The sequence below is a fragment of the Xiphophorus maculatus genome, chromosome 12 (genome assembly GCF_002775205.1).
Source record: "Xiphophorus maculatus strain JP 163 A chromosome 12, X_maculatus-5.0-male, whole genome shotgun sequence".
In the NCBI taxonomy this organism is placed as follows: Eukaryota; Metazoa; Chordata; class Actinopteri; order Cyprinodontiformes; family Poeciliidae; genus Xiphophorus; species Xiphophorus maculatus.
The window spans coordinates 2,977,949-3,005,458 of NC_036454.1; the positions used below are offsets into that span (position 1 = coordinate 2,977,949).

General features: G+C 42.0%; 1 protein-coding gene across 2 annotated transcripts in view; it reads left to right on the forward strand.

The window, feature by feature from the left end:
- Positions 1 to 267: 267 nt before the first annotated feature.
- LOC102223608 (spermatid perinuclear RNA-binding protein-like) overlaps positions 268 to 27,510 on the forward strand; it is a 40,031-nt gene continuing 12,788 nt past the window's right edge. For both annotated transcript variants that reach the window (XM_023344135.1, XM_023344137.1), the window contains exons 1-11: positions 268 to 515; positions 14,950 to 15,072; positions 17,971 to 18,188; positions 18,318 to 18,483; positions 20,498 to 20,639; positions 22,394 to 22,512; positions 23,296 to 23,391; positions 23,469 to 23,580; positions 24,642 to 24,739; positions 25,957 to 26,050; positions 26,152 to 26,220. In XM_023344135.1, coding sequence (XP_023199903.1) covers positions 15,070 to 15,072; positions 17,971 to 18,188; positions 18,318 to 18,483; positions 20,498 to 20,639; positions 22,394 to 22,512; positions 23,296 to 23,391; positions 23,469 to 23,580; positions 24,642 to 24,739; positions 25,957 to 26,050; positions 26,152 to 26,220 — 1,117 coding nt within the window. In that variant the 5' untranslated portion in view covers positions 268 to 515; positions 14,950 to 15,069. The remainder of the gene's footprint in view (positions 516 to 14,949; positions 15,073 to 17,970; positions 18,189 to 18,317; positions 18,484 to 20,497; positions 20,640 to 22,393; positions 22,513 to 23,295; positions 23,392 to 23,468; positions 23,581 to 24,641; positions 24,740 to 25,956; positions 26,051 to 26,151; positions 26,221 to 27,510) is intronic.

A 27,510-nucleotide genomic window follows, 5' to 3' on the forward strand; every position in this document is an offset into this window, starting at 1 on the left:
CCTTCATGCATCCTCCAAATGTTTAACAACATATTATACATAAAAATATATTTTAAAAATTGTTTTTGAGGTACACATGAAGCAAATGTTTTGATATGTGTATATTTATTTGTTTCCTGTTTATATATATTAGTTTCATTTAGAAAAAAACTACATTTAAGACGTAAAGATATGATAAAAAATATATTTCTTACTTTTTATACTGAGTGACTCATCCTTGCATTAGGCGATCTTTGATATATTGCAGTAGCTGTCGCAGTGCGCATGCGCGGCCCGCTGCCTCCGCTACCCCCCGCACCGCTCGGAGCTCAGAGAGCAGGTTGCCCGGACACCGTCGCTGCTGTTCCCGCTTACCCTCCGCCTCGGGAGCCGTTACTCGGATACAAACTTAGTTCCCGTCACCGGACACCGAGCAGCCGACAGGAACAAACTGCTTGTGGAGGCGCTGTGACCGGCTGAGCCTCCCCCTCCTCTCGTCGGTTCACCTCGCGGTGGTCAGCGGACACTCGCTGGAGGTAGGTGTCCGCTTCTGGGGGGCTGCTTTCGGGATGAACTGAGGGAGGGGGTTCGCTGCTGTTCTGCCCCGCGCTGCTCGGGTAACTTCAGCCTTCTGTTGGCTCTGCTTTCCTGTTGAAATACCAACTCTGTTAAAGTGTGACTGTTGTTGAAATGAGCGGCTTTAACGGCGAGTTTTCCGTTAACCGCGTGGAAAACACGGAACCGTCCCGTAGATTTCCTGCAGCTCAGGTTTTATCCCTGTGGTCAGAACAGCTGGTTGAACAGAGGCTTGGTAGTGTCTGATAAATAAAGTTAAACTAGTTTCTGAATATTATTGTTGTAGTTGTGGTCAGGAGAAATTGCTGCACTTGTTTGGAGGAACACCTGCTCCCTGATTGAGTCCTATGATTTGTGTTGGCTGCTGGTATGGATGAGGGGAATAAATGATCTTTATTGTAATAACTTAATGTTTATGTTGGCTTTTGGTAATGCACTCACCCTGTTTCCGCTTATCTGATCCGGGACGGAACCACAGACATCCCTCAGAAACACCTCCAGCTCATTCTGGCGTCCCAGACTGGATCTATGAACCGTGCAGAGCATTCTGGGTAGCAAAATAATCTACAGAATAATCTCCAAAATAAAAATGTTAGCATTCTGGGTAGCAAAATAATCTACAGAATGATCTCCAAAATAAAAATGTTCAGTTAAAAAAAACCCCATTTTGTTGCTGAATTATTGAATATATAGACATATGAGCTAAAAAACCAAAAACCTAACATATCGTTTTAAATCTGTTACTCAGCCATCAGATTAGCTTGAATAGCTTCGCTGATTGGCTAACTCCTTTTAGCACAACATTATTTTTTCCAGCTTCCCATCACATCGTTTCTTGAAGCAGAAATTAAGTACATCGCTTTTGCTTGTGATGATGCTTGTGCATCATATTTACAGCCGTACCAGAAACTTGTGAATACCAATGTTCCGACCGGAACCTTTTTATGTAAAAGGGAAAAAGAACTTTTTTATGTAAAAGTTAAAATCTATGTATTTAATTATTTGAAATTAATGAGTTAAAGTCTTGAATCTGTGCTTTGGTCTCAACTTGCTCATTTTTAAAGGACATTTTTATTTACAGAGACTAAAGTGCCTAATTTTAAAATTTCAAATATTTTCCAGTTCTTGTGTTGCATGTTAATTAGAATTTAAATATTATTGATTTTTGAGAATATGTTCTTGAATTATTATGCCATTACCATTATATTACTTGAAAATTGTCTCAAAGCAACAGTATTATCTTTATTGCAATAACTTCTGGAGTAATTTACTGTCTAGCAAAGTTTGTTATTGTGACATGTCTAAGTTTAGATTTATTCAGTGATGCTGACATGAGGTAACTCTAATGACAAGGTGTGGAAAATGTTTCTGTTTACTTGACTGTATCAGTGAATCTGTTGGTAACAACTGTAGTAAACCAGAGCAGGGAACAGCTAAATAAAGTGAAATCCTTATTGTTGCATCAGAGTCGAACGTTTAATCCGATTAAATACAAAACATCATCCACCGGGGAGATTTCACTGCACTTTAGCTGCTTTTAGTTTGAAGCATGAAGCAGATTTTGACATTTGGAGATTAATTAGTTGCACGACTGGAGAATTTAATTTGATATGTCTTAAAATTGCACAAATTCTCCTAGGAAAAATCAAGACTTGTAAAAGCTTTCTTTGAATGGTTTGTGGTGGAGTCTGATGATACCCTGAACCCCCAGCGGTGGTTGGAGCAGCGGTTCTGTAGCCATGGCGGCTCCTGGGAAATAACTGACATGTTTCTGACGGTCACGTCTCTGCAGCAGCTGGAGGGAAAATGAGCTGAAACTAAATGAAGTTAAAGCCGTCGCAGAATTAAAGCCAATAAAAACTAATTACATGGAATAACAGTTATGAACTGGTACAGGTGTGTTTTCTCTGTGGACCAAAAAACCCAAAATTTAAATAAAATTCAAGCTAATTTTGTTGTCTTACAATAGGAAATACTTTGAGCTCTGGTTGTTTTATCAGACATGATGCCAGGTTATAAAAATCTGGATTTTTAGTAGGGAATAAATCAGCATCAGCATCGGTATCGGCTGATGTTAGTCATCTTCTAACTCAGTGGTTCTCAAACTTTTTTCAGTGATGTACCCCCTTAAAAATATAATTTTAGTCAAGTACCCCCTGACACGGGCAAAACATTTTTGGAATAAAAAAGAGGTACAGTGCTGTAAATACCCTGTAAATACTGAATATAAAATTCAGTGCATGAACACACATTTATATTTTATCGAACTTTTTACAAAATAATTTTTCCCAAGACTTATTATGAGGAGCCTACTGATTTTTTAAAGATATTTTGAAAAGCTTCACGTACCCCCTGCAGTGCCTCCACGTACCCCCAGGGGTACGCGTACCCCCATTTGAGAACCACTGTTCTAACTAATCAGGATGAATCAATTATTAAAGTTATCGTCTATTAGTTTAGCAATCAGTTAATCATTAACCAGAGCATACAGACTCAGAAAAGTTAATTTCCTGGAAGAACAGCACATTCATAGCAGTAAAGCAAAAACTGTACAAAAAAATATACATTTCACATTTAAGATAAAAAGGTGTCTGTAAATCTGGTCTCCCCAGAACTCCTTAGTTCTGGGAACTTTATCTGGACCTGGTTCAAATTCAGTGAAAAAAATCTCATATTAAGAACATTTTCTATCCAATTAATAATTGATCAATCCAAAAAAAAAAATCAGATCAGCCCCACTATTGATGTCAAGTAGAAACTTTCCACATGTTGATGTTGGAAATATCTTTTTGCAGCAGATGCATCCTTGGCTACAAGTGATGAATCGTTTACTAAAGAATATGTTGGGGAATAAAATGTTTATGTTCTTCTTTAGCAAGGGAATTGTTTATTTACTTCTCTTAATGTATTTGTTATATTGTATAAACAGGCCTGAATGGTTAAATGAAAAATCTACAGCATGCGCCTATTTTTTTATTCGATTAATTAATTAATTGTCAGAATAATTGATATATTAATCAATAACTAACATAATTGTTAGTTAGGATTAACATTTTCAGTCTATACCGATACTCAGTAAGTTTGTTCAAGAGAAATTACTGATGATGATGATGATGCTCTGCTCTGATGTTCTGACAGCTTCATCTTAACGAGGATTAAATTGAGACGTCGGCTTCCTGTCTCCTCAGGTGTTCAGTGGAGGATCGTTATCCGTCTGCCGGCCAATCAGAACTCTTCTCCTTTTGCATTTTTCACATTTGCCTGACCTGGATAAAGACTTATCATTTGTCTGGGTTTCAGCCCAGGGCCGGTGCGTTCAGGGAGCGTAGGACTCCTCTGTTAGTAGAAGCTGTAACCTGAACCCGGTATCGGACCGGGTCGCCTCGGGTCGAGCCGCAGCTTCAGGTGTTGATGAAGACGCAGCAGCGCTCTGCTAAGTGAGGATTAGGTGTGGACATGATATCCTGATCTGGTAGTCCAACAGGAAATCCTCCCACAGGGAAACCCGAATGCTGTGTGCAGTTTAGTGACACAAATCTCATTTTGTGATCTAAAAGGAACATGGAAGAATCAGGGATCACCGATCCACTTTTTCATTTCCGATACGATATCTGAGGATCAGTATCGCCCAATGCTGATCTGATACAGAGAAACAGCTGAATTAACTTAAAATGTTTTATTTTTTTAAAAACTTGAACATAAATGTACTAAATTACAATATAAATTTATTTGCTAACTCTGCACCAGTACAGCAAACTGAAACACACCAAAAGCTTCACCAGTTTGGTCAGACAGTTAAAACAACTTTAATTATTTCAGTCAGAGCAGTTAGCAGTAGAACAGCAAATGGAGAAAAATAATAAATACATAAACATAATCTGCAACAAATCTTCTTTCAAATGGCTCAGAAAACACCATAAGGAATCCTAAATATGATGTAAAATAAATAATAAGGAATTATACTGGACAGATCTGCCCTGATGGATCAGGGACATTGCTACGATATTCAATCTGGAATTTTCTCTACAATATCGGGCCAATTCAGATACAAATATCTGATCAGTGCATCTGTAGTTACTAATGAGAATGTATTTCAGGAGCTATAATAGCTGCCATGCAGTCACAGCCGGACCGTTCCTAAAAATGGAGGAATAAATAGTTTCTACTGTTTTATCGTTATCACAATATTACCAGGAAATATCGTGATAAACTTTACATCCATATGACCCGCAAGATTCCTCACATGAAGAAGACAAAGATCCTGCTGAATCTCTGCTGCTCTCCACAGCTGATCCACTGGAGTCACACACACTTCTCACTCTCAGCTGCACTGTGTGTGTGGGTGTGTGTGTGTGTGTGTGTGTCTCTGGGGACTGCCCTCAGTCCTGGCTCGCTGCTGCATGTAAAACGGAAAGAGATTGATTAGACAATCCCCTGGAAGCACTTCCTCCCCTCACCTGGCCTCGTTCCTGAACTCATCTGCCCACAGCCATCACAAAGCAATTATTGCCACGGTGATAATTGTTTGAGTCAGGGTTCTGTGGAGTCCAATCAGGCTTTCTTCTCGTTTTTTCCCCAGGGACAGTAGATTAAAACCGGAGGGAACTGAAGCCGGTTCCACTGAGGGCGATTTACAGGAGACTGTCTGAAGGATTCCCTGCACTGAGACATAAAAACATCCAGACTCTGAAAAGCCAGCAGGAGTTCAGTCACTGCAGAGAGGAAGAGTCTGGACAACATTAATGCTGCAGTTAATTATTCAAACAATGCTTTTAGTTTAAGATTCTGTTGGAAACATCTTCAAACTGACCAGGATCTCAATGCAAAGAGAATATAGAGTTTAATGACTCAATGTCCTGAAACCTTCAGGCTGGGAGTAAATTAAGATGTAGCGACAGTGGAGAGGAAAAACTGCACTTTAACAGGAAGAAACCTCCAGCAGAACCAGAGCCAGGCTTGGTGTGGGAAACTTTTACCATCTCAGGATTTGATTCAGGAGCTGCATGAAGAGCAGATGAAATGTTGGTGACCAAATTAGACGCTCAAGCCAGAAATACAACTGTTTCTGTTTGTTTTGTGATTGACTGGAACCTTGATGAAATATGTTATTAGATGGATTATTAATGGGAAGCATAGTGAACATGCCGAACTTCAATGAACCTGAGAAAATTAAAACAGCTCAGAACCCAGTAGTGACTAAGAGAAGCATGTTAGGATTGTTTTAGGACAATCTTCCAGTTTTCATTTTTTAGGATTCTTTGGCTGCGTTCACACTGCAGCCTGAAGTGACCCAATTCCGATTTCTTGTCGAATCAGATGTTTTTTCCCATGCCCGTTCACACTGCCAAACATATGCGACCTGTAAGTGTTCTGCAGTGTGAACGGGCAACGACCTGAAAGTGTCCCCCATGCTCAGTAGAGGGCGCAATAACGTCAGCGTTCTCAGTGTTCTGCCAACCAAAGAAGAAGTGCTCAGTGTTTGTAATAAAGATGGAGGCTAACTTCATCCTCATTGTAGTCCATCATGGTCGTTGTTGTTCTTCCCGCTTGCGTGTATCAGGAGGCAGAACAGTGAGACTTGTTGAGTGTCTGACGTTCAGTTTGGATGAATGCGACCTGGACGTTACGCCACATTTGAATCAAATGCGTATCGTATATGGGTCGCATTCGAAAAGAATCCAACCTGTGCTGTTCAGACTGTCATGAAAAGATCGGATACAGGTCACATTACGTCAAGAAAAAAATCTGAATTGGGTCACAAAGGCTGCCTTTGTAACATCAGGAATCCACTGAATCCATCGAGATCCATCTGGATCCTGATGTTGTGTTTGAATCGATTTGAAGAAGTTTGGATTTCTCTTTTGTCTGTTGCTGTTGTTGTTGTTGCTGCTGCTGTGTTGTTGTTGCTGTTGTTGTTGCTGCTGCTGTGTTGTTGTTGATGTTGTTGTTGCTGCTGCTGCTGTTGTTGTTGTTGTTGTTGCTGCTACTGCTGCAGGCGTCCAACTGATCTGCTGCTGCTGCCAGAGAACTGACCCCCTCCTGGCTCTGGTTCTGGTTCTGGAAATGAATGTCTGTAGTAAACTGGGCTGAGTGCTGAAGGCGGCTGGACCGGAGCCAGTACTACGCTGCTGCTCATCAGAAGCAGCCGGTACTCACCGTTCACACAGTGTGGTCTCATTGGGTCCAGCCTTTTGGTTCTGGTTCTGAATTCCCTGAATAACGACTTCCTGTTCTGATTTGATCTGTGAACAAGTGGGATCAGTAAACACAGGGATGAACATGAGCCGGTCAGCCTGGCTGGTTCTGCTCAGTTTGACCTTTCACCCCTTAAGCTGCTGTTATATTCCAGTTTTGGTCGTTATGATGATGTCATTTACCGCTGGATGTTTTGTGCTGATTGCTCCGGTTTGGACCCGTCAGGTGGGCTTGACTTTTCTGCTTTTACAACAGATTCAAAGTCATTTTTTAATCTACTCATCATCTGCTGTACAGAATGTTGTGGATCCAATAAATGCTGTCAGTGGCTGGTTTTGATTTGATCAGGAATCAGGTTTTCTGATAATAATATACAGTTTACTAAATTAAATAAGATCTGAGCATTTCATGACCATGATTCCATGATTCATGAAAATACTTGAATACATTAAATAAATAAATTGCCAAGACTTGGCAACATCATGTTTGATGTGAATAACATTGGTCAGCTGAGGTTGTTATTAATGTGCTATAAGATTTATAACAACATATAAACATATTTATGTTTACATATTTATATGTAAACGTAGTACATATAAATAAACTTTAACTCAACTTGATGTCTGTAATGAGACGATGGCTCATTATTACAGTTAAACTAAGTTAAATTAATAAAGTGTCATCAAGGCATTGATGCTTCAGATGTTTCTGTCTGTTTTTCATAAAACTGCTCAGTAATATTAATGTTGACTCGTAGTTTGTTGAAGGAAACAGGAAGTTCAGTCAGTTTGATGTTGACATTGATGGAGTTTATTCATCTACCAGGTATTTTTACCTGCACTGCAAAAAGGTAAATGATTCCTTAATATCAATTAAAAACTATTTGTTCCACAGGCAGATTCTTTCACTTGTAACATGGGGAAAATATCTTATTATAAAGAAATAATCTACCAGTGGAAATAAAACTTTGGAAACTTTTTCATTAATATTAAGGAATTATAGACTAGCTGAGGCTCTTATATCTGAAAAGTTACTTGAAGTTAGTTTTGTCGTATTTCTAGTGTACTATGATATTTGTACTAGAAACCAGACCAACACACTTTGGTAAAATTAAGAGTTTTTTGCAGCACATCCTGCTGGACGGCTCAACTAACCGCCTCAGATTCTCCTGGTGTGAGAAAACATTTCCTGTGGTTTTATGTCACGTTAAGTTTAGTTTGTAAATGTGACTTTTTTTGGGCTTGGATTCACAGAAACAGGAACAGAAGCGTTAATGAAATGTAACTGTAACCTGGTGTTTCTGGAGCAGGAAGTTTTCCCCAAAAACAGAAAGTTTCCTGTTAAATCTCCAACCTTACCTGAGTTACTGAACATAAGAAGTTAAATATTTAAATTTCATCAACTCTTTCAAACTAAATCCATTAGTAGATTTTACTTAAGTCCACCCCCTGCCCATGCATTACCCACACTGCTTTAGTGATTGGAATGTTTTCTGGCCGCTTACATGAAGCGCAGCCATTAATGCATTATTGAAGTCTAATCCTGCTGAGAAAATAACTCTAAAGCTGCTGTTTCATAACCTCACACACACACACGCCATAATGGCGTCACACAGCTGTACTTCCTAAATTTACTGAAGGGCAGATTTCCTGCGGTGCGCCTGGATTAAGCAGGTTAATCTGGGTTAGAGACCTGGATGAGGACTTTCTGCTGGTTTCTGTTGGATGTTTGTTGAAAAGGTGAATCCAAATGAATTTATCTGCTTTTTATCGCTGGGTTTATATTAGCGGAGAGCTAACAGACATAAATCTCATCGGATTGAAACTCTGAACCTGATTAGAACATCCTGGAGTTTTAATAACTGCAGGAAATATGTGATCTGTAAACCTGAAAACAGCTGATTAATTCATATCGTGGGTTCATAGTGACATTTCACGTTTAGAAAACTGACTGAAGCAGCAGAGACGCAACTCCTTCTAAGATGAGGAAGGATTTGCATAAATGTCTTGATTTATTCTGTTTTTCAGTTGCTACAGATTTTTCTGCTCTGCTTTTCTGTTAAAAGAATAAAACTGGAAAGAAAATGTTCCTTTAGAGCACAGGTGTCAAACTCCAGGCCTCCAGTCGCAGTCCTGCAGGTTTTAGATGCGCCACAGGTACAAACACTGGAACGAAACGGCTTAGTTACCTCCTTCTTGTGTAGATCAGTTCTCCAGAACCTTAATGACCTAATTATTCTGTTCAGGTGGTTCAGCAGAGGCTCATCTAAAAGTTGCAGGGCAGCGGACTCCAGGGCTGGAGTTTGACACACCTGCTTTAGAGACTTAACTTCACAGAAACAATTCATTTCTGGTGCTAATTTATTACATTTAGGATTTAAGTTCTTAAAGTTTCCTCATTGAATAATACATTTCAGGAAGCAGAAATTCACTAAATGGCTATAAATGAATAATTCAAACAGTCTGCAGAGATCTTAGGATCAGTTTCATTAATTTGCAGAAATAAAAAGAATTCTACGTTAAAAACATTTTTACTCTTTCAGCAAAGAGTGAAGTTGTATTTTTTTAGACTTTTCAAACATCCGCCATCTTTCTGATGAACTCGGCGCCGTTTTTCTGTTGATTATTCATGAGCTGTTTGATTAATTGAAAGATAATCAGTAAATTCAACCCATTTCTTCATTGGAGTCACAAAAGGACAGAATGATGGATTCCTCTGAGTTTCACATCACTTTAACTCCAACATGCTAATGGAGTTTTTCCACAGCAGACACATTTATACTGGTCACTGCAGGAGAAAACGGATCTCATTAATGTCGGCTCAGTCCCAGTGAGGTTCTGATCCAGTAAGATGAAAATGAGATCTCCAGGTTTCAGTTCAGCAGCTGAACTTTACCTGTTCACAACCACCAGCAACATATATTCAGACATTAATCCAAAAGATATAAATCTCACTATTTGATCTTCAAAGGTATTTTTGTACCATCGGGTGTCCATGAAGTCTGAGGAATTATGGAGAAGCATTTAACTTATAAATGATCTTTTTGTGTCCCTGTTCTGGTCCAACATGACGTAAATAATAAAAATAAAAACAGCTGTGAATCTGCAGATTAATTTCTAAACTGATTTTAAACACATATCTCACTCATCAGTTCACATCTCAGCTTTTTGCTGAAGCTGCAGTTCAGTGACTGGTAACATGTTCAGGGCGTTTCTATAGACAACCAGTAATATAAAAACAATTACAAGATGGTCCCAACAAGCTAAACGAGCTCCTGTGGGCTGTTGTGAGGTTACGGACTGTGATGCTCTGTTCCAGCCACATGGAGACCACATCAGTGACTGGATGTGTGTTTAGACTCCACCCCACCAGTGAGAGGCTTCCTCAATAACAAATCCCTGATCACCAGATCTAGTTTTGAGGTCGTGCATGGATGTATCGATTAGCTATAAAAGGGGTTTGAGACTGAGTGTAAAATGAGTTAAAAAGCAGCCAAAGGCCAAAGAAAAGCTTTAAATGACCTTAAAATGATCACTGTAAAGGTTTCAGGGCTGCTTTAAGGAAAATGTGAGGAAATGAGTGATGACTATGGATGATAATTGTGTTTATAGCACCGGGGGAATAAAACTGCCGTAAATGTTTTTTTCTAAATAATACAACTTTGAAACGTTGGGTTTTGATTACCATTAACCTGCCGAGTCAGTTCAGTTAAACCAAGTAAAACGGTTTGACCTGCTAATAATCCAGGTTAACTCTGATTGGTTGAAACTGGGGCGTTTGGACCCATCGGTTTCCTGTTGTATCTTCTACTGAAACTCACTCTGTGATCCAGGATGTCGGCTTGTTAAAGGCGATTTCCTTTCTGAGCTCTGAAAACCCAGAAAGGAAATCAGGTGATGATAAATTAATTCTAGGAATTTCTACTCAAACTCAGTTTTACCACCATCTGTTAGTCCCAAAACGCCTCCATAGGCCTGACCTACAGACCCTAGTGCATGCTGGGAGCTGACTGGTTTGTCTTAAACACCAACCCAACCTGCCTGACTGATGCGTTCATGTCGTCATGCCGACAGTGGCTTCCTGATGCAGCGCCGGCAGGTGCCTTTGCAGGCGAACTCGTCCATCTCTGGAGCTCAGAGAGTGGCTCGATGGTGAAATGTTCTGTCGCCGTGTCTCTGGTTCCTCCTCAGTGTCCATGAACACAACAACATGTGGAGGGAAAACAGCGACTGGAAATATGGTGAGGAAATAATCAGGAGCAGAACCGACGGGTCCAAACGCCTCATCGATAGATTAATAAATAAAATAAAATAAAATAAAATAAAAAAATTGCCACATTATGCAAATGTTAGAAATACATTAAATTATGCAAATAAACAAAACTAACTTACAAGTAACTTTCCACAAATAAATAGGAGCTTATTTTAAGTCAATAATTCCTTAATACTGATAAAAATATTCTACTTCCATTGGTAGATTATTTCACATATAACAAGATGTTTTCCATGTTAAAACAAAGCCGAGCCATTTTTTGGACTCTGCTTTCATTTTTCTCTCGGCGCCATCAGAACCTTTCGGTCCTGAAGTTTCACCTTCTGGTGAGCGGCGTCTCCGTCTGCTGAAGAGCAACTTGATTATCTGCTGCGTTGCCACCTACTGTTGCTCCTTCTCTCAGATAACAGGATGTAGAGGTTATGTTGATGGAAATCATTAAAATCCACATCATTAGCAAACAAGCCATCAGTGCTGTGTGTGTGTGTGTGTGTGTGTGTGTGTGTGTGTGTGTGTGTGTGTGTGTGTGTGTGTGTGTGTGTGTGTGTGCGTGTGTGTCTGTGTGTGTGCGTGTGTTCAACCCGCCCACGCTGTCGCTGTGCAGAAGTGACACAAATCCTCCTCTGCTCAAGATCTCATTTATTTATCAGAATACAGATAAACTACCTGCTGTTAGAATCCAGAGAACAACATTCAGGTTTCTCCCTGATCCAGCCTTAGACTCATGGCTGCTCTCTGCTGCAGCGTTGGGAGAAACAGGCCTAATAAAAGCAGAGGTAGAAACTGCTTCCTGACTTTGGAACAGCAGAACTCCCAGGTGTGAGAAAGTGTGCCATCCCCAGCTTTTGGTTTAGCCACAGAAAGCTGCTGCCTTTTGTTGTCAGATCAAATGTTAGGAATGCTTTGTATGACAGAACGGTTTCTACCTTCCCACCTCGGCTGCTGAAAGCTCACAGGAGGAATTATTTGAAGTGCTGTGAGAACATAAAAGCCTCCACATGAAAGTTTCTGGCAGTAAAACCGGCCTAATAAACACGAGCCAAAATAAACCTGGAGGCTGAGGACGGGAGAGGCAGCAGGAGCCGCCAGCGCCTGGATACCTGCAGCTGGACCGGCTGGACGCTCAGGTCCATTTTAGTCTGACCTGTAACTCTGACTCTGATCCTGCTGCGGGAAGCTGTTTGTCTGAAAGCATCATTCGCTGATAACAGAGTCTTTGTTAAGGTCACAATACCGTCATGTTTTACTCAACGTCTCAGAAAGCTTTTAGGCTTCCTGACTGCAGTTCTTCTGGGTCCTGCAGGCGTTGGGCAGATTTTGAAAGCAGCTGATTATTTTCGTTTCTAACAAACTTTAAGTTCCTGAGTGAGAAGTTCTCATCAGGTAATGAATGACTTTCTGCCTCGGTTAGAGCAGGGCTGGGCAATACAGCAATAATTATCTACATCGCAATAAACACATGATCAATAGATAATGCGTCTGAAAGAAGGTTTTGGACATATTTACAAGTTTAACCATATAAACTTGTAAATATGAAGGCATATTGTGTGTGTGTGTGTGTGTGTGGCTCAGATTACACCCGGTTTTAGATAAAACTGTAACCCTTATTATTACAGAATGAAATAACTGGAATCAAAGAATATCTACTGGACTCTTCTGTGCAGCCAGAGCTCAGAATCCTTGGTTCTGATTCGGATTCTGTCGGGTCACTCTCACTGAGTCAGAAACGTTTTTTTTTTTTTTTTAGCTAAGTGAAGTTTCTAAACTTTAATGTCTGCTGTCTGAAGCTGGATTAGATTGTTTTTGCTTCACTGCATCTCGTTTTAATTATTTTAAGTCTTTTTAGGTGTTTGAATAAAATCTTTGTTGATCTCCACCTGATGGTTCATAATGAGTCTGACTGACATTAACTAGTTTTCGGCTGTTTCTGATGTTGCACGTTTTCTGTTTTTGTCTCCAAGTCTTTCTGGTTTCTGACCTGTGAAAGTTGCTTTATAAACTAAAGTTAGTCTGAGTTGTTGTTCTGTTCTTCTCTTATTAAAAAGCAACAGCAGCGATTTGTTTTCTGCCTAACGAGCGCCTCAGCTGAACAACTGGGAACCTTATTTGGCCTCAGTGCCTAATTGCTGCTAACATTTCTCTTCAGCTGGAGATTAATGATAATAATAGTTTAGTTGAATAAGATGAAATGATTTCTCAGTCTTTTCTCTGGTCCGTCTCGTAACGTGGGCGTTCTGAGGTCCTGCTGAAACATTTCTGCATGTGAGGCTTATGCAAATAAAGCCGGATCTCTGGGAGCTGTTTACAGCCTCTCTGGGTTTTAAAGCAGGTTGGCTTCATGATCACAGAGTCTATTTTTATGCAGAGGAAAAAAAAACTCTTTCTTACCTGCTCTCCCCCTCCTGTCCTGTTATTTTTTTTCTGTTGTTCTTTAATCAGCGTTGTCTTTTTGCCACATGCTGAGCTCACCATCTGCTGCTGCTGTCGGCGTCCTCAGAAAGTCATCGCTGTATTCCTGATTATCTGGCTTTAATCGCCTCCTCTTCAGGGAGACGCAAGGTTAGCAGGGAAAGCAGCTCGCATGAGGTCCAATAAAACCGCAGCAGTAAAGTAAATCCACTCGACCTTGAATGTCCGGCCTGAACTTATGGTAGATATGAAAACATCAGAGCTCTGCTGCGTTATGTTATAATACATTCTGTATTTTTGTTGCTATATCAACTTTTAGTTTAATGTTCTCAGTTTTTTACCCTTGCAGAGGTTACAGCTGAGCCAACAGTTCGTCACTTCGTCCTGCCTTTACGCTGTTTTAACACCAGACGGTCCAGTTGACTCGGTTTGATTGGGACCAAAACATTTGTTCCATCTCCAGCTGCTGTTTCTCTTTTCACTGCTCTGAGTCAAACCAACCAAACCTTTGAAAAACCTTTAAAACATCATTAGTTGGAATTTATCACGTTAAATCAAACTCTAATCATGACAAGAAATTTATCACAATAAATGAACAACAAACAATAAATGATGTAATAAATGCATCTTACAGGTTTTTAAATCTGACACTCAGTTACTACAGACCTGTAAACATCCATCCATCCATCCACTCACTTTCTTGCTTTTATTTAGTCTTTTTTCAGTTTTTTTCTTGTTTCTGCAGTTTTCAAAAACTTTGGTGAATATAGAGATGAAATCGTTCTGAATGTCTGCCTTTCATCTTTTCTCTCTTTCTCATCTGTGCCTCCATCACTCTGTGACCTTTACATTTATTACATTAGCATGAAAATACAACTATATAAAACTTGGACTGTATTACCCAATAATTATTGCAGACGGCTCTTTGCCGTATGAATATAGAGGAGATTTATTGTGCAGCCTCGGTTCTTCCACCTCTATCAGCTGCTGGTTGAGAGGAACCGGGTTAATCCAGGCCGATAAAGACAACGGGCCCGCAGCATGACAGACCCTCCACTGAATTTAACCAAATCAGTTTCACAACAGATTAAACTGTTAAAAAAAAACAGCTGAATTTAAAACCAGAGACCGAACACACATGAACATAAAAACATATCAGGTTTCAGGTCCAAACCACATGAACTGGTTTCACTCACCAACATTCAGACGCCAACGGGAAATCTCAGAACCTCTCCAGACGAACTATGAATTCAGCCTGGAGGCTTTTCTGGATCAGCTGGACGGGTTCTGTCAGAATCTGTGAGGTTCTGCAGTTTGAACCAGGAAACAGAAACAACTGAAAGCTGGAGGTCTAATGTGACTGAGAGGTGAAAGCTGAGCAGCGTCACAGTAAATCCTGGATCATCTGCAACAAACGGTCCAAAAACAAAGATCGGCGTTAAATCACCGTGGCAACCGATACGACCCATGACCTGTCGGTTTCTGACGGCCATGTTTGGTGTTTTTTTTCCTCCACAGTGGGACCTGAGAGGCTGAGCAGTGGGAGGCGTTGGACTGCATGAGGAGGCCGAGCGACGGGACGCTGGTCCTCACCTAGACCCCGCCCCCATCAACCCCTGACCCCCACACCGCACCGACATGGTGAGATTCCTCTGTTTACTGGTAGCTGAGGTGCCCCAGTAGCAATAATCCCAGTTCCTCCCAGTCTCTAAAGGTTTCTGACACCTTCACCAGCTGCGTTTCCATTGTGTGTGAAATCTTTGTCTATATTCTGCTAAATTCACCATTGCTGTGTTTTTATTAAGACATGAAATTAAAATAAGCTCCTCCTCCTTCCTGTCGTCTTCTTCTTCATTTCTGATAGTAGTAACATCCGGTTGTTGATCATGAGCTAAAAAAGTTTGTCCCTTGCAGTTTTGCTGAACACATCTTTTTGAATAAGGCTGGAAAACACCTGATCCAGCACAGAAACATTTTATACAACATTTCAACATTGGAGTGTTTCCAATGAACAAATTGATTTTTGTACTTTTAATTTTTACACAATTTTGTGGTTCATGGAGATGCAGCTACTAAGCCCAATATATATCAAATGACATCGATATTTACTGTCTTGAAATTCTCCTACTGTCTCTTTAAGAAACTCCTGCTCTTTCTGAAGCTCCGCCTTCAGGAAGTTATCACATGGCTCCTCTACTAACCCCTTGAACACCTTGTTTACCAGCGTTGCTCTGACCAGCAGCTCCTATAATGAGCTCAGCTGTTCCACCAGGTGTTTGCTAATTGCTGCTGGCTAGTCTGAAGGAGCTTAGTGTCGGGGGAAGGTACTCTGTAAAGTCCAAAAATGACCAAAGGTTTCTCAGAGGGCGGATTGATGGTTCTGATTTGATAACTGATCAAATCGTCATCAGGGCAAAAAGATTCAAGTTGATCTGGAAGAAGAATGGAGCGTGAAGCTAGCAGGAAACCGTCATCTTCCTGAACTTCAGCTGAGCTGCAGCTAGGGGGCGCTTTGTTCTTTCATCTGGAGACGCATTTCCACCCTGAAAACATGAATAAAGTCTTTCTGCTTCTCACTGAAAACCGTTCTGTCGTCTGTCTTCCTCTGGAGGTTTTTACAGGGAAACCCAAATGTTAAAGCAGTTTTCTCTGCTCTGAGTGTCACGTTAAACTAAATGTCAGCTACAGGCAAACTGTGGATGTAATTAAGTCCGTGAGCGTCGTCAAACTCCTCCATCCTGCAGGTAGCGGGCCTGATGGAACGCCGGGCGCCAATCCAGAATCCATGTTAACGTCTTAATCTTTCATCTGAGCGCCGTTAATGTTTAGTTTTGTGGGTTATGGCTGTCGACACGACCCCACTCTCCTCCGCCCCCGGCAGCTCAGAGATTAGCCGGGCTGTGATGAACGACCTCACAACTCCGCTCAGAACCGCCATGAATTATTTACACGGCGTCATAAATAACACACCGTAATGAGGAGCGCTTACAGGCTGCGGGGGGCGGAGGAGAAGATGGAGCGAGGCGACCTTGGACCTGACGGCCGGTAGATGGAGGATCTCTGGCCTGAAAAACCTGACATCCGGTTCGCTCTGCAGCGGAGAGAGGACGGCTCAGTGATGTCACAGAGGTCACAGTTGAGCAGATGAAGCTGAATCAGGGCCGTGATGCTCAGACCTGCTGCAGCTCAGGATGTTTCAGGTGTTTCTGTTATTTTTGACACCACAGTTAGAGCTGCAGTGTGTAACTTTTATAAAAATATGCTTTGAAACTGTCACCATGTTGTGATAATTTAATATGAGACAGAAAATCTAAAAAAATCTGATCATCTGTTCCCCCCTGAGCTACTATTAAAGAAATGCTCCAAAACAACCAATCAGAGCCAGCGGGAGGGGCTTAGCGCTTTCAGTCATACTCATGTATGTGCTGCTAAATGTGACAAGACCCTCTTCTTGGCTCTGATTGGTTTGATGACTTATTAGGACCGTTATAGACAGATAATGAAAAAGAATTAAATTGTCTGGAAAAACTCTGAAATGTTGGGATTAAACTCAGACATGTCCTGATTTTTTTGGCACAGGTTTACTACTTTTTTCCATCTACAATGTTCTCTATTTGCAGATTGGTTGTTTCTGACTGAGTGTATTTCTGCAGTTATTACTGGGAACACTGGGAGAAGGCAGAGGAGCTTGATTTTTTCCCCCACAGGTTATATGACTTATACTGTCACAACATAAGGAGAATTTTAACAAATATGAAAAAATCAATTTTTTATAAGAGCATCTTTAAAGACAAAGAGTCCAGGTTTTTATCTGAGTTAGGACAGTTTCCTGCTGTTAGTCTAATTATCTGTGTGATGCGTTACTTTGATGATCTGCAGCTGATAATCCCTCTCTGCAGCATAAAGCCCAAAGTTCTGATGGTTCTGTGCTGGCGACCTTTGCAGCGCGGCGTCCAGCCGGGCTGGAAGTGGAAACACTCCTGGAAATGAGCATCAAGGAGGGAAAATGCCACTTCCACTTAACGACTAAAGAACATCAACATATGAGCGTTTAAATGGCCGCCGTCCTCATCAGTCACATCGGCAGAGTTCATCTTCTTCTATGGTGGCTGTAACTCTGCTGCAGATCCTGGATTTATGTCTGCAGGTTTTAATCAGGTGCAGAACCAGAACCAGTTCTGCTCAATAAAACTGGATCATTAGTTTTCCTCAGAAAGGCAGCAGCTGCAATTAAAACAGCCGTCTAACTCGTCTGCCTGGGTGTTTGTGTACATGTGGGCAGTCGGGCGATGAAGGTTTGATTACAGCGGAGCTGCAACTAACAATTAATGTAGTAATTGATTTAATCTATTGATTATTCTAACGATTATCAATTAATCGAATTTTAAAAAGTCAGTGGTTTGGTTCGCTGATCTGTGTCTTTCTGGTTTTAACCTTTTTATTTAGCTTGTATACATATAAAAGTGTCTTTAATGATAAAATGAAAGGTCTCCATGGTAACCTCCAGCTGCTGTGCTTTCTCTCTCTTCTCACCCTCAGAGGTCGTTCCGGTCGTTTGCCAACGACGACCGCCATGTCATGGCCAAACACGCCAGCGTCTACCCGGCGCCGGAGGAGCTGGAGGCCGTCCAGGCGCTGGTGTCCACCGCAGAGGGAGCTCTGAAGAAGGTTTCTGACTGGATGGACGGCCTGAAGGACTCCCCAGGGAAGACGTCCAGCTGTGATGATGAGGAGGAGGAAGATGCTGCTGAGACGGAGTGAGTCTGATTATGGGCCATTGTTACAAACTCAGTGGGTTCACCGTAGGAACAGTGACCCTGTGCAGCTGTAGGGCAGACGTTGTGCTGTGAGGTAATCGGGCGCTGGCCGCCATTCCTCTGTCTCAGCCCAGCTGGAGCGCCGGTTCTGTGCGGGGTGACCCGGGTCGGCCTGCTGGCCAAAGGTCTGCTGATCAGAGGCGACACGGAGCTGGAGCTGGTGCTGATGTGCCGACCCAAACCCACCAAGCTGCTGCTGTACACCGTCAGCGCCAACCTGCCCCTGCAGATCCAGGTACAGAACCGTCAGCGCGCCCGCCCCTTTAAGACACGCAGGACCTCGCCTTAAAGGGGCGGCGTCATGTTAAGTCCATTTTACGTCATATTAGAATGTTTTTCCCTCATATAAAACAAACCTGGAGTGTTACTTTGATTTTTTTCATGCATGTTTGAGAAATCCCTCCATCTCCATGGCAACCGTTCAGCTGTGCAAAACGCCTGGATGGACCAAACTCCGCCTACGAGGCGCAGCTCCTCCTCCAAGCTGCAGAGCTTCTGCCTCACAGAGCAGCTTTCACACCTCAGCTCCTTCAGACTAGCCAGCAGCAATCAGCAAAAATAATAAATGAATAAGAAAATGCTGTATGAAGCTCAAATATCATTAATAAAAAAATCCTGTCTCAGTCTAATTCTAGCTGCTACCCAAAGATCTGATTTATATATTTTTTCTGTCAGCTGTAATAAATGTGGATGTTACTAGTGGATGGATCGTTGTGGTGTAAAGAAAAAAAAACAGTGAAAATGACCCTCCAGCATCACTGTTTTCATCAATTTCTTAGTTTGTTGAAGGTTTTTTAGGCAGGAAAGGATCAGAGAACAAAGTGTGGAAAGACCTGAGGTCAGGGGTCAAACTGTATTTCCTAAGTGCGTCGCAGCTCCCTGACAAACAGTGACTTCACCTCCAGACAGTCGCTATGCTGTGATCCATCCCAGAACCCAGAGGATCAGTCTGGATCCGCTGTTCAGAGGCTGGAGGTTTTCCTCCGTTAATTACTCACCGCAGCTCCTTCATCAACAGAGGAAACTGTCTGAGGATCTCATTTCCTGCCGCTAACTGCAGCCTGATGGGCGGCGGCCTGATGGATGGAGCCGTGTTTACCTGACAGAGAGGCTGCAGATGAAACGGAGCGCCGTGCTGGCAGGAACAGCAGGCAACAAGGCTCTGGTGCCGCTTACTTCCTGTTCATGTTGTCATGGAAATCAATGTAAAAGAATGAAATTAAACTTTCTGAATTTTATTATTCTGATTCATCACCTTCCTCCTGATGAAGCTTTGGAAAGCCACAGAAAATCCCATTGAAACATAAGCAGATTTATGAACACTGGGAAAAACTACTTCAGGAAAACATTTATTTAAAATTATACAAATTAAAAAAATAATTTTCTAGACTAGGAGATTTCAGCAGGAAGAGGAATAAAACTGGGCTCTAATTAGCAGAGGAAACTAAACTAATGTAAATAAAACATAATTTTGCAATTACAATATTTCCAATAAACATGAATTACAATTAAAATCACAAGTGAATAAGTTTGTTCATAAGACGAGTCATTAAAAAAACACTACTTCCTGTTCAGTGTTCGCCATGGTAATATCTGATTATTGATCATGTGACACATATGATGCGAAGAAGGTGCTCCTATTGCTGTTTTGCGAAATACACCATTTTTGATTCGGCCAAAAATTTCCCTCATTGTAGCACAAAAACTTAATGAGTTTTTTTTAAGTACTGTGTTTCCATGAAGCAGATTTATTTTCTTTATTCCAATTTCCTCAGTTTTATAGTGAATAGATAGACATCTACTCAACTGACATATTTATTCTTTTCAAGTGTTTCTTTCCTGGATTGTTTTTTTTTACTTTGACACCAAAAATGACTGAAACATCTTAAATCTGAGGATGGATGTCTTTATTAATGATGCAGCGATTACAGTTTTCTGGCCGATCGCTGATTATGATCTTTAAAAAGCTCGACCTGCTGAGTAAATATTTTGGTCTGAAATGTTGCCAGTAAGTTGCTGCGTTGGCAGCAGTGTGGTCACTGACCTGGTGGGCGGGGCTAACGGCCAAACGAACAGAACAGGACAGAGGCTGATTTTCAGACCTTTGCTGATTTAGAGAAGATCAGTGGATTAGATCGGCTTCACATGGAAGTATTGACGATCACTGATCTTTTAAGGCTGATAAATAAGTGCACCCCTAGTCTTTATTTTCCTGGTCACTATGGTAACGGAGTCGCTCTGTGTTACAGATGATGACAGACGACAGGTATGAAGTCCAGTCGTGTGTCTCTGAGGCAGCGATCCTGGTCTGCAGCACCAAAGATCCCAGACTGACCCTGAAGATCACCCTGACCTCGCTCGCCATGAGGGAGGAAGAGGAAGATGATGAAGGTACTCACTCGTTTCTCCGTCTCATCACATCGAGGATGAACTGGAACATGGGAGGAGAAACCTGAGCTCAGAGGCTCGGAGCGCTGAAAGCTGAGAGCCGATGGATCTGGGTCAGCAGCAGCTGGACGGAGGATTTCCTGAGAGGATCGATGGAAAAGCGAGCCGCCCGTCTCCGGTGGCAACGCGTTCGGGACGGACTCTCTGATCCGATTGGAGCTCAGAGGCTCCTGTCCGCTTTAAACCCAGTCTGAGGCGGCGGTGGAAAACGACAGGAAGCTGTCAGCCTGCCATCACTCAGCTTCTCAGATCTTCAGCGCTGTCTGAAGTTCTGGCGTTCCAGAACAACGAGCCGCTCCGGGTTTCTGCTCCCAGCAGGAGCGTTTGGGACAAACTTTCACAGAATAGAAAAATGTTCCCTGCCAAACGGCTTCAGAGCGCTCTGTCGAGTGAAAACCTCCAGAAAAAACAGGATTGTTCCTCGTTCAGGTCCGTCGTCCTGACAACAACCAAACATCTAAACTCAGGTTTAACATTCTGCTGGTAAATATGAGCAGAAACGACTGATTACAACGTTTCACACATTTAAAAACATTAAAGCATGTAAACTGTCTCTGGATCCAGGATCAAATAACTCTGAAGATGTTTGAAAAGCCTTACAATAAACTTTTCTTTATTCTTTTTAATTAAAAAAGGTCCATATGACCTCACAACAGAAACATAATAACTGCTGTGTTGACGTTTATGATTAAAGATTGATATGAATTCAAATTTAATATTAAATTAAATGACTTCAGTTCCCCTCCTCACCATCTGAGTTGCTATAGTTTCCACCGTGTCCAAAACCATCCAGAGTGTGGGTCAGAGGTCACAATGAGCCGTACGGTGTCCTGTGAGGTTTGTTTGTTTTTACAGGTCAGGCACTTTATGGCCCAGATGATGAAAACTGAAACATTTACCGTGATCCAGAGCAACGCAGCGATTGTTGACTTTGTCTTTCTGAAGCTGCAGATTCAGAGTTTATGATTAAAACTTTAATTCACCTCACTGTGAAAACGAAGCTCATTATTTCCTCCCAGCCGACGTTCGGCTTTTATCTGAAGGTTTTCCTGATTTTATCTGAACTTTATTACTTCCTGTCAGCTGCTGTCTCTAAATGAAGGTGGAAATTACAATCCAAAGGAATGTTGATATTGTTTTATTGTTTCCATGTTCACTCACCAGAGTATAGGTGCAAATAAATTCATCTTTATTTCTAAGACGGTAAAGGAGGACGAGTTAAGGTGGACTGTTCAGCTGAATTATGTCAGTAGGTCCACTTTTGTTTCTGCATTTCACTGAGCTGCGTTCTGCAGAACAACCTGGCTGCATTAAGAGGGATTTTAAAAGGTAATTATTTCAAATTTTAAAATATTTGCTACAAATCTTCCACTTCAGTCTAAAAACTAGTAGACTTTTTAGTAGTTTTTACTACTAGTTTAAAACTAGTAATAAAAGCTACTAGTTTTTAATCTGTAATCTAGTCTCTCATTTTGTCCTGCAGTAGCTGATAACTCTGATCTTCAGTGATTCATGCCTTCATCCTCTGATCTGCTGAAAAGCTGCATGTTGTCACGTCTCCTTCTCTCGTCAGTCTTATAAATCTTTCTGTGACAGAACAAGCCCCCCACCCCCACCTGTTGCTCATTAGGTCAGATCAGAGGGTTGACCTAATATACTTTTAAACTCTCCGTTCTTCTTCCTGTTTGTTTTTCCAGAGGAAGTTGATCAAGAGGAAGGTGAGCCAAGGTGTGAGGAAGAGGAGGAGGAAGATGTGCTGGACAGGCTGAAGTGCCAGGCGGCGCTGGTGGCGCTTCGACATGCCAAGTGGTTCCAGGTGAGCTCAGCAGGTTCTGGGAGGAATGATCAGAGTAAAGACCCAGTTCTCTCTGCGGGTGTTGGCATGACGACCTGATGCTGATTCCGCTGCTCCACCGTCACGTCGGGTTTTGTTCTCTTGATACGATGATGGTTTTACTCTCTGGTTGCTGGTTTTCTCCCAGGAGAATCGTTTTCTCCCATCAGGTCTGCAGCTCAGGCATCAGATTACTCACAGTTGGTTTTCAGTTCAGGTTGTTTTCGTTAAGATCAATGTTTTTTATTCATATTGTGAAGGATCACATTAGAAATGGTTGATGCATTTTCAATTTCACAAAAAAAAAAATTATGGTCACTTAAGGTGGCTTTTGGCTTTCTCTTAAAAAAAGAAAAGATAAGAAAAGCCCAAGTGGGGCTGGGCCGTGGGGTCCAAGCCAGTTAGTAGCCTCTACTTCTGCTAGGAAGTAGAGATTACTTCCAGGTCATCCACGTGGGTGATTGACAGCACTAAGACCCTCCTTCTGACTCCTACAGTCAGAAGGAGGGTCTTCAAGAGGCGGTGCATTTTTACAAATCTAGTCAATAGGTCAGAGGTCACAGTGTTTCAATTCAAAACTGAATCAAACGAGATGAGTGAAGTTTGATCTGGTTGAAGGTTTGATTCCCTCTGAATCTGCTCCAGTTACACTGACTAAACCTCCAGTTCACGGCCGTCAGCAGCGTGTCGGCGCTCCAGAGGTCGTGACCTTGCCTCTCTCTGCTGCCTGTTGAAACTCTCCTCACGCCTCCGTCTGTCCCTCAGGCCCGGGTCGCCGACCTCAAGTCCTGCCTGGTGGTTCTGCGGGTTCTGAGGGACGTGTGCAATCGCCAGCCGGAGTGGCAGCCTCTTCAAGGATGGGTAGGTGCCGCTCAGCGCAGGAGCTACCGGAGGTCACGACCTCTGAGCCCCTCTGGTGGTCTTATGTGTCTGTGCAGCCGCTGGAGCTGATCTGCGAGAAGGCCGTCGCCACTAGCAACCGGCCGCTGGGTCCAGGAGAAGCTCTGCGCCGGGTCATGGAGTGCGTCGCCTCAGGGATCCTGCTACCAGGTCAGAGGTCACGGGCCATTCCATTCCAGCTTTATTTAGAAAGCACTTCAAAAACAACTCTGCAGCCTAAAACATAAGGAATAAATAATTTTTATTGTCTCTTTTATCACATAAAACTGATATGTTCTATGATAATTTAAGATAATGATAAAACTTTAAGTCCATATTTTCTACATCAGATAAATAACATAGCAGGTGTTGGAACTGTCCTGGCTTTGAGCTGCATCATGGAGCGAAAAGCTGTTTGTTTCTGTCAATAGAGAAGCAATTCCCTCAGTTTCTGAATAAAACAGGTTTATTATTGGAAAATCAAATCAAAGTGGGATTAAAAAGCTGCAGAAACACAGAAAGATGAGATGAGCAGAACTGGTCCAGTCTGTTTCAGAAACATGAACTGATTCACCTCCATCACTCAGAACCGCTGAATGTTTTTCAGCCTGAGCTCTCATCCTCAGTCTGATAAATGTTTCCGCTCAGCTCCAATCAACACAAACATCCTCGTTTGTTTTCTGTCCTCGCTTCATTTTCTGATCCTCCGTCTGGGAATCCTTCACATCTTTTCATCAGCAGAGAGTTCGACCTTCTGACGAAGTGAGCGCTTTGCTAACAGCCGCAGGATTTTCATCACCTCTCAGTCGTTCAGGAGCTTCTTTTTCAGACTCAGTTTCACAGAAAATAGAAAATAGAAGTATTAAGGCCAATGTAGACACAAAAAGAAGTAAATTTACAACAAAAAACTTTTTAGAAAAAATGTGAAAATATCTAAGTTTTAAAAGATAAATTGTTCAACTTTTCAAACTCAGAAATTTACATGTTTTTCTACAAAATGTCTGAGTTCTTTCTAGCAAATGTTTTACTTTTCAAGCTCAAAAATTTCTAGGCTTTTTTTCTAGAAAATTTCTGAGATTTTTCTAGATTTTTGGCCTTCAAACATTTTTGGTGGAAATTTGCTCCTCCTCTTTTTTTCCATCTACAGAGGTCGTAATACTCCGTCATAGAAAACAGAAGACGGATGTTTCGCCTTCTTATTTTGAGAACGTGTGTGTGTGTTTTCGTGCCAGGAGGCCCAGGAGTTCACGACCCCTGTGAGCGGGAACCCAGAGACGTTCTGACGCAGCTCAGCGCGCAGGAAGCCGACGCCCTGACGCGCAGCGCCCAGGTGAGTCCCAAACATCCCACATTTCCACGCCGTCCCCGAACCTAGCAGCTCAGACAGCTTAGCATTAGCATAGCAGCCTAAATTAAAGCATCTTGTTGCTCAAAGGCACTGTGGTAAGGAAGTCTGGAGCGCTTCCTGTTCGCTCAGGGCCCCAGACCTCTAAACGAACAGACCTGATCTCACCTCTGCTCCACAGCGGCTCCAACCGGTTCTACAGGAAGCAAAGTGGGTCAGAATTCATTCAGGAGGCGTTTTATTTAAAACGATGCTCTGATCTCTGCTGGAGACGAAGCAAATGAAGAACTTCTTCACTTTCTTACACCTAGAATCAGGTTTTATGAGCTCTGACCTGCAGAGCGTCATAAAGCCTCTCCTCCTGTTTTCCTGCTGTAAAACTGAGCGCGCTCATTAAGCGGCGTCCCACCGAGGTTCGCCTCAGCGCCGCCTGCAGCCACAGACTCAGCAAGATCCTCTGGGAAGCAGCTGAGCTCGATTTAGGAGCAACTTCTCAGTGAAACGTTGGTGAAAACGTTGTTAAAGGGTTAAAAGAGGAGCCACGTTGTGAAGGCAGAGTTTCAGAAAGAGTCGGAGTTTCTTAAAGAGACAGCGGCCCAATTTGAAGTCGTTAAATTATGTAGTCAAATTTTTGTTGTTATATACAGCATGTTTTTAACTGAAGGTAACACTGATTGTGGTATAAAATGGCACTTTGTGGCTGTAAAACATTTAACACTGCCCAATCAAATACTCCATTGTTTTTATATATTTGCTCTATTCTGTTAATACTGTATTTTTAACATACAAAATCCTTGTTCATGTACATCTGAGTTTTTTTTCTCACTAAAGCTATAAAATTAAATTCCATTTTTGTTCATTTAAAACTATTATGACAGAATTTAATCACAGAGTAAATTGTGAATCTGCCACACTTTGAAACTTCAGAGAAATGATTTAATCCTGGAAGGTTTTCAGCTTTTATAATGCATGAAGTTTCCTCAACACTCCGAGCTGCTCCACCAGCTTCTGGGGTAATTATAGCCAATCGATCAGAAACTCATTGGTAGCTGTGCAGCCTGTTCCTGCTCTGTTTTTAACCGTCTGTGTGTGTGTGTGTGTGTGTGTGTGTGTGTGTGTGTGTGTGTGTGTGCGCGTGTGTGTGTGTGCGTGTGGGCGTGTGTGTGTGTGTGTGTGTGTGTGTGTGTGTGTGTGTGTTTCAGCATGCGCTGCGCCTCATTGCGTTCGGTCAGCTCTACAAGGTTCTGAACATGGATCCTCTGCCGCCCACCAAGGTTTCTCCACGGCTGCTGGAAGGTCAGAGTTCAGGAAGTTTTCTGTTTGTTTTGGATGTTTTCTTCCTCCTCCTCCTCCTCCTCCTCCCTGTGTGAAACCTCCGTGTTTGTTTCTGCTTGCAGGCGGCTGCCTGAAGAGGCTCCGGGACGACTCAGGCTGTGACGACAGAGACTTCACCAAACGGATGAAAGGTGATTTAACTTTAGCAGATCAGACCTGATCCGAGTTTTTAGTTTGTTTTTATCTTCAGTTCAAACCCTGAGTGAAGCCCCCCCACCCCACCTCCTTTAAATTGGTGTCAAACTTTTATGCAGCAAAAATTTTAAGTTATTCTGCTGTCATTTTGAAGATTTTAATCATCAATATCTTCAAATCAAAAGCAGCACAAACAAAAAAATTTGCAGCACAATAATAGTTGAGTCGATCTACACCAAATTTGTTTGTAAATAATCACATTATTAGCAGAATGAAAGGTTGGTTGACCTCTGATGACCTCTGGGAACTTTTTTATGGATATCTTTAAAATGATAGCAGCACAAATTAAAATTTTTACTGAACAAACGAAGCACAAACATTTGACAACAATTTTCTTAGATTTGGACAATATGTTGGGGGCTGGTTGACCTTTCATAATAATAATAATAATGGTGCAACAGAGCGCTGCTGTGACGTTTCTGCGGGTCGCTTTGTAGAAATTTGTTTAATTGGTAGCTTGAACAACCACACAAAAAAAAATGTTTAAGAAACTGATCTGTGGATGCAGCCAGAGATTTGTTTCTCTCTGACCTTGTTTGAAGATCCCACTGTCTGAAAATATTTGAAACAATCTTCCTGAGACGGAAAAAGACAAAATGTTGAACATAAAAGCAGAATATTGTGAGAAAGCTTCAGAAAAAGCAGATTACTGTGAGACAGCCGGAGCGCAGAGTCTAATAGCAGCAGATAAATGGGTATCGACTGAAGACTTTGTGAAGTCAGAGAGCTCCTCTGTTCTGTCTGTCTGTGGGTGTGTGTGTGTGTGGGTGTGTGTGTGTGTGTGCGTGCACGTGCGTGGGGGTGCAGGCGTGTGTGTGTCTAAACACCCGCTGATGGTAAACAAGGTGATGCTGAACAGGCTTTGTGTAAAAGGTGAGAAAGTGACTCAGTGGAACTGAAAGCGTTGAGGCTGTGAATGTTTCCTAGAAACCAGGCGGCTCCAAACGGCCTGCAAGGTTTCATCAGGGAGAAACAAACTCCAGTCTTCATTAATCAGAGATGTTAATCTGAAGTTCGGTTTATTAACCCTAATCCTTGAGCCGCAGAGCTCCATGAAGCCAGGCTGTTCCTGGATTGATGGAGGAAGTTGCTCCTGGATGTTACTGGCTGAAATAAATGTTTTTATATTTCATGATATTTAAACAGTGATATTTATGACCAGCTTCTGGTAGTTGGAATGTCAGAGAACGTTTAACATAGTCCTGCTCTGTCCTCCGTCTTCCTCC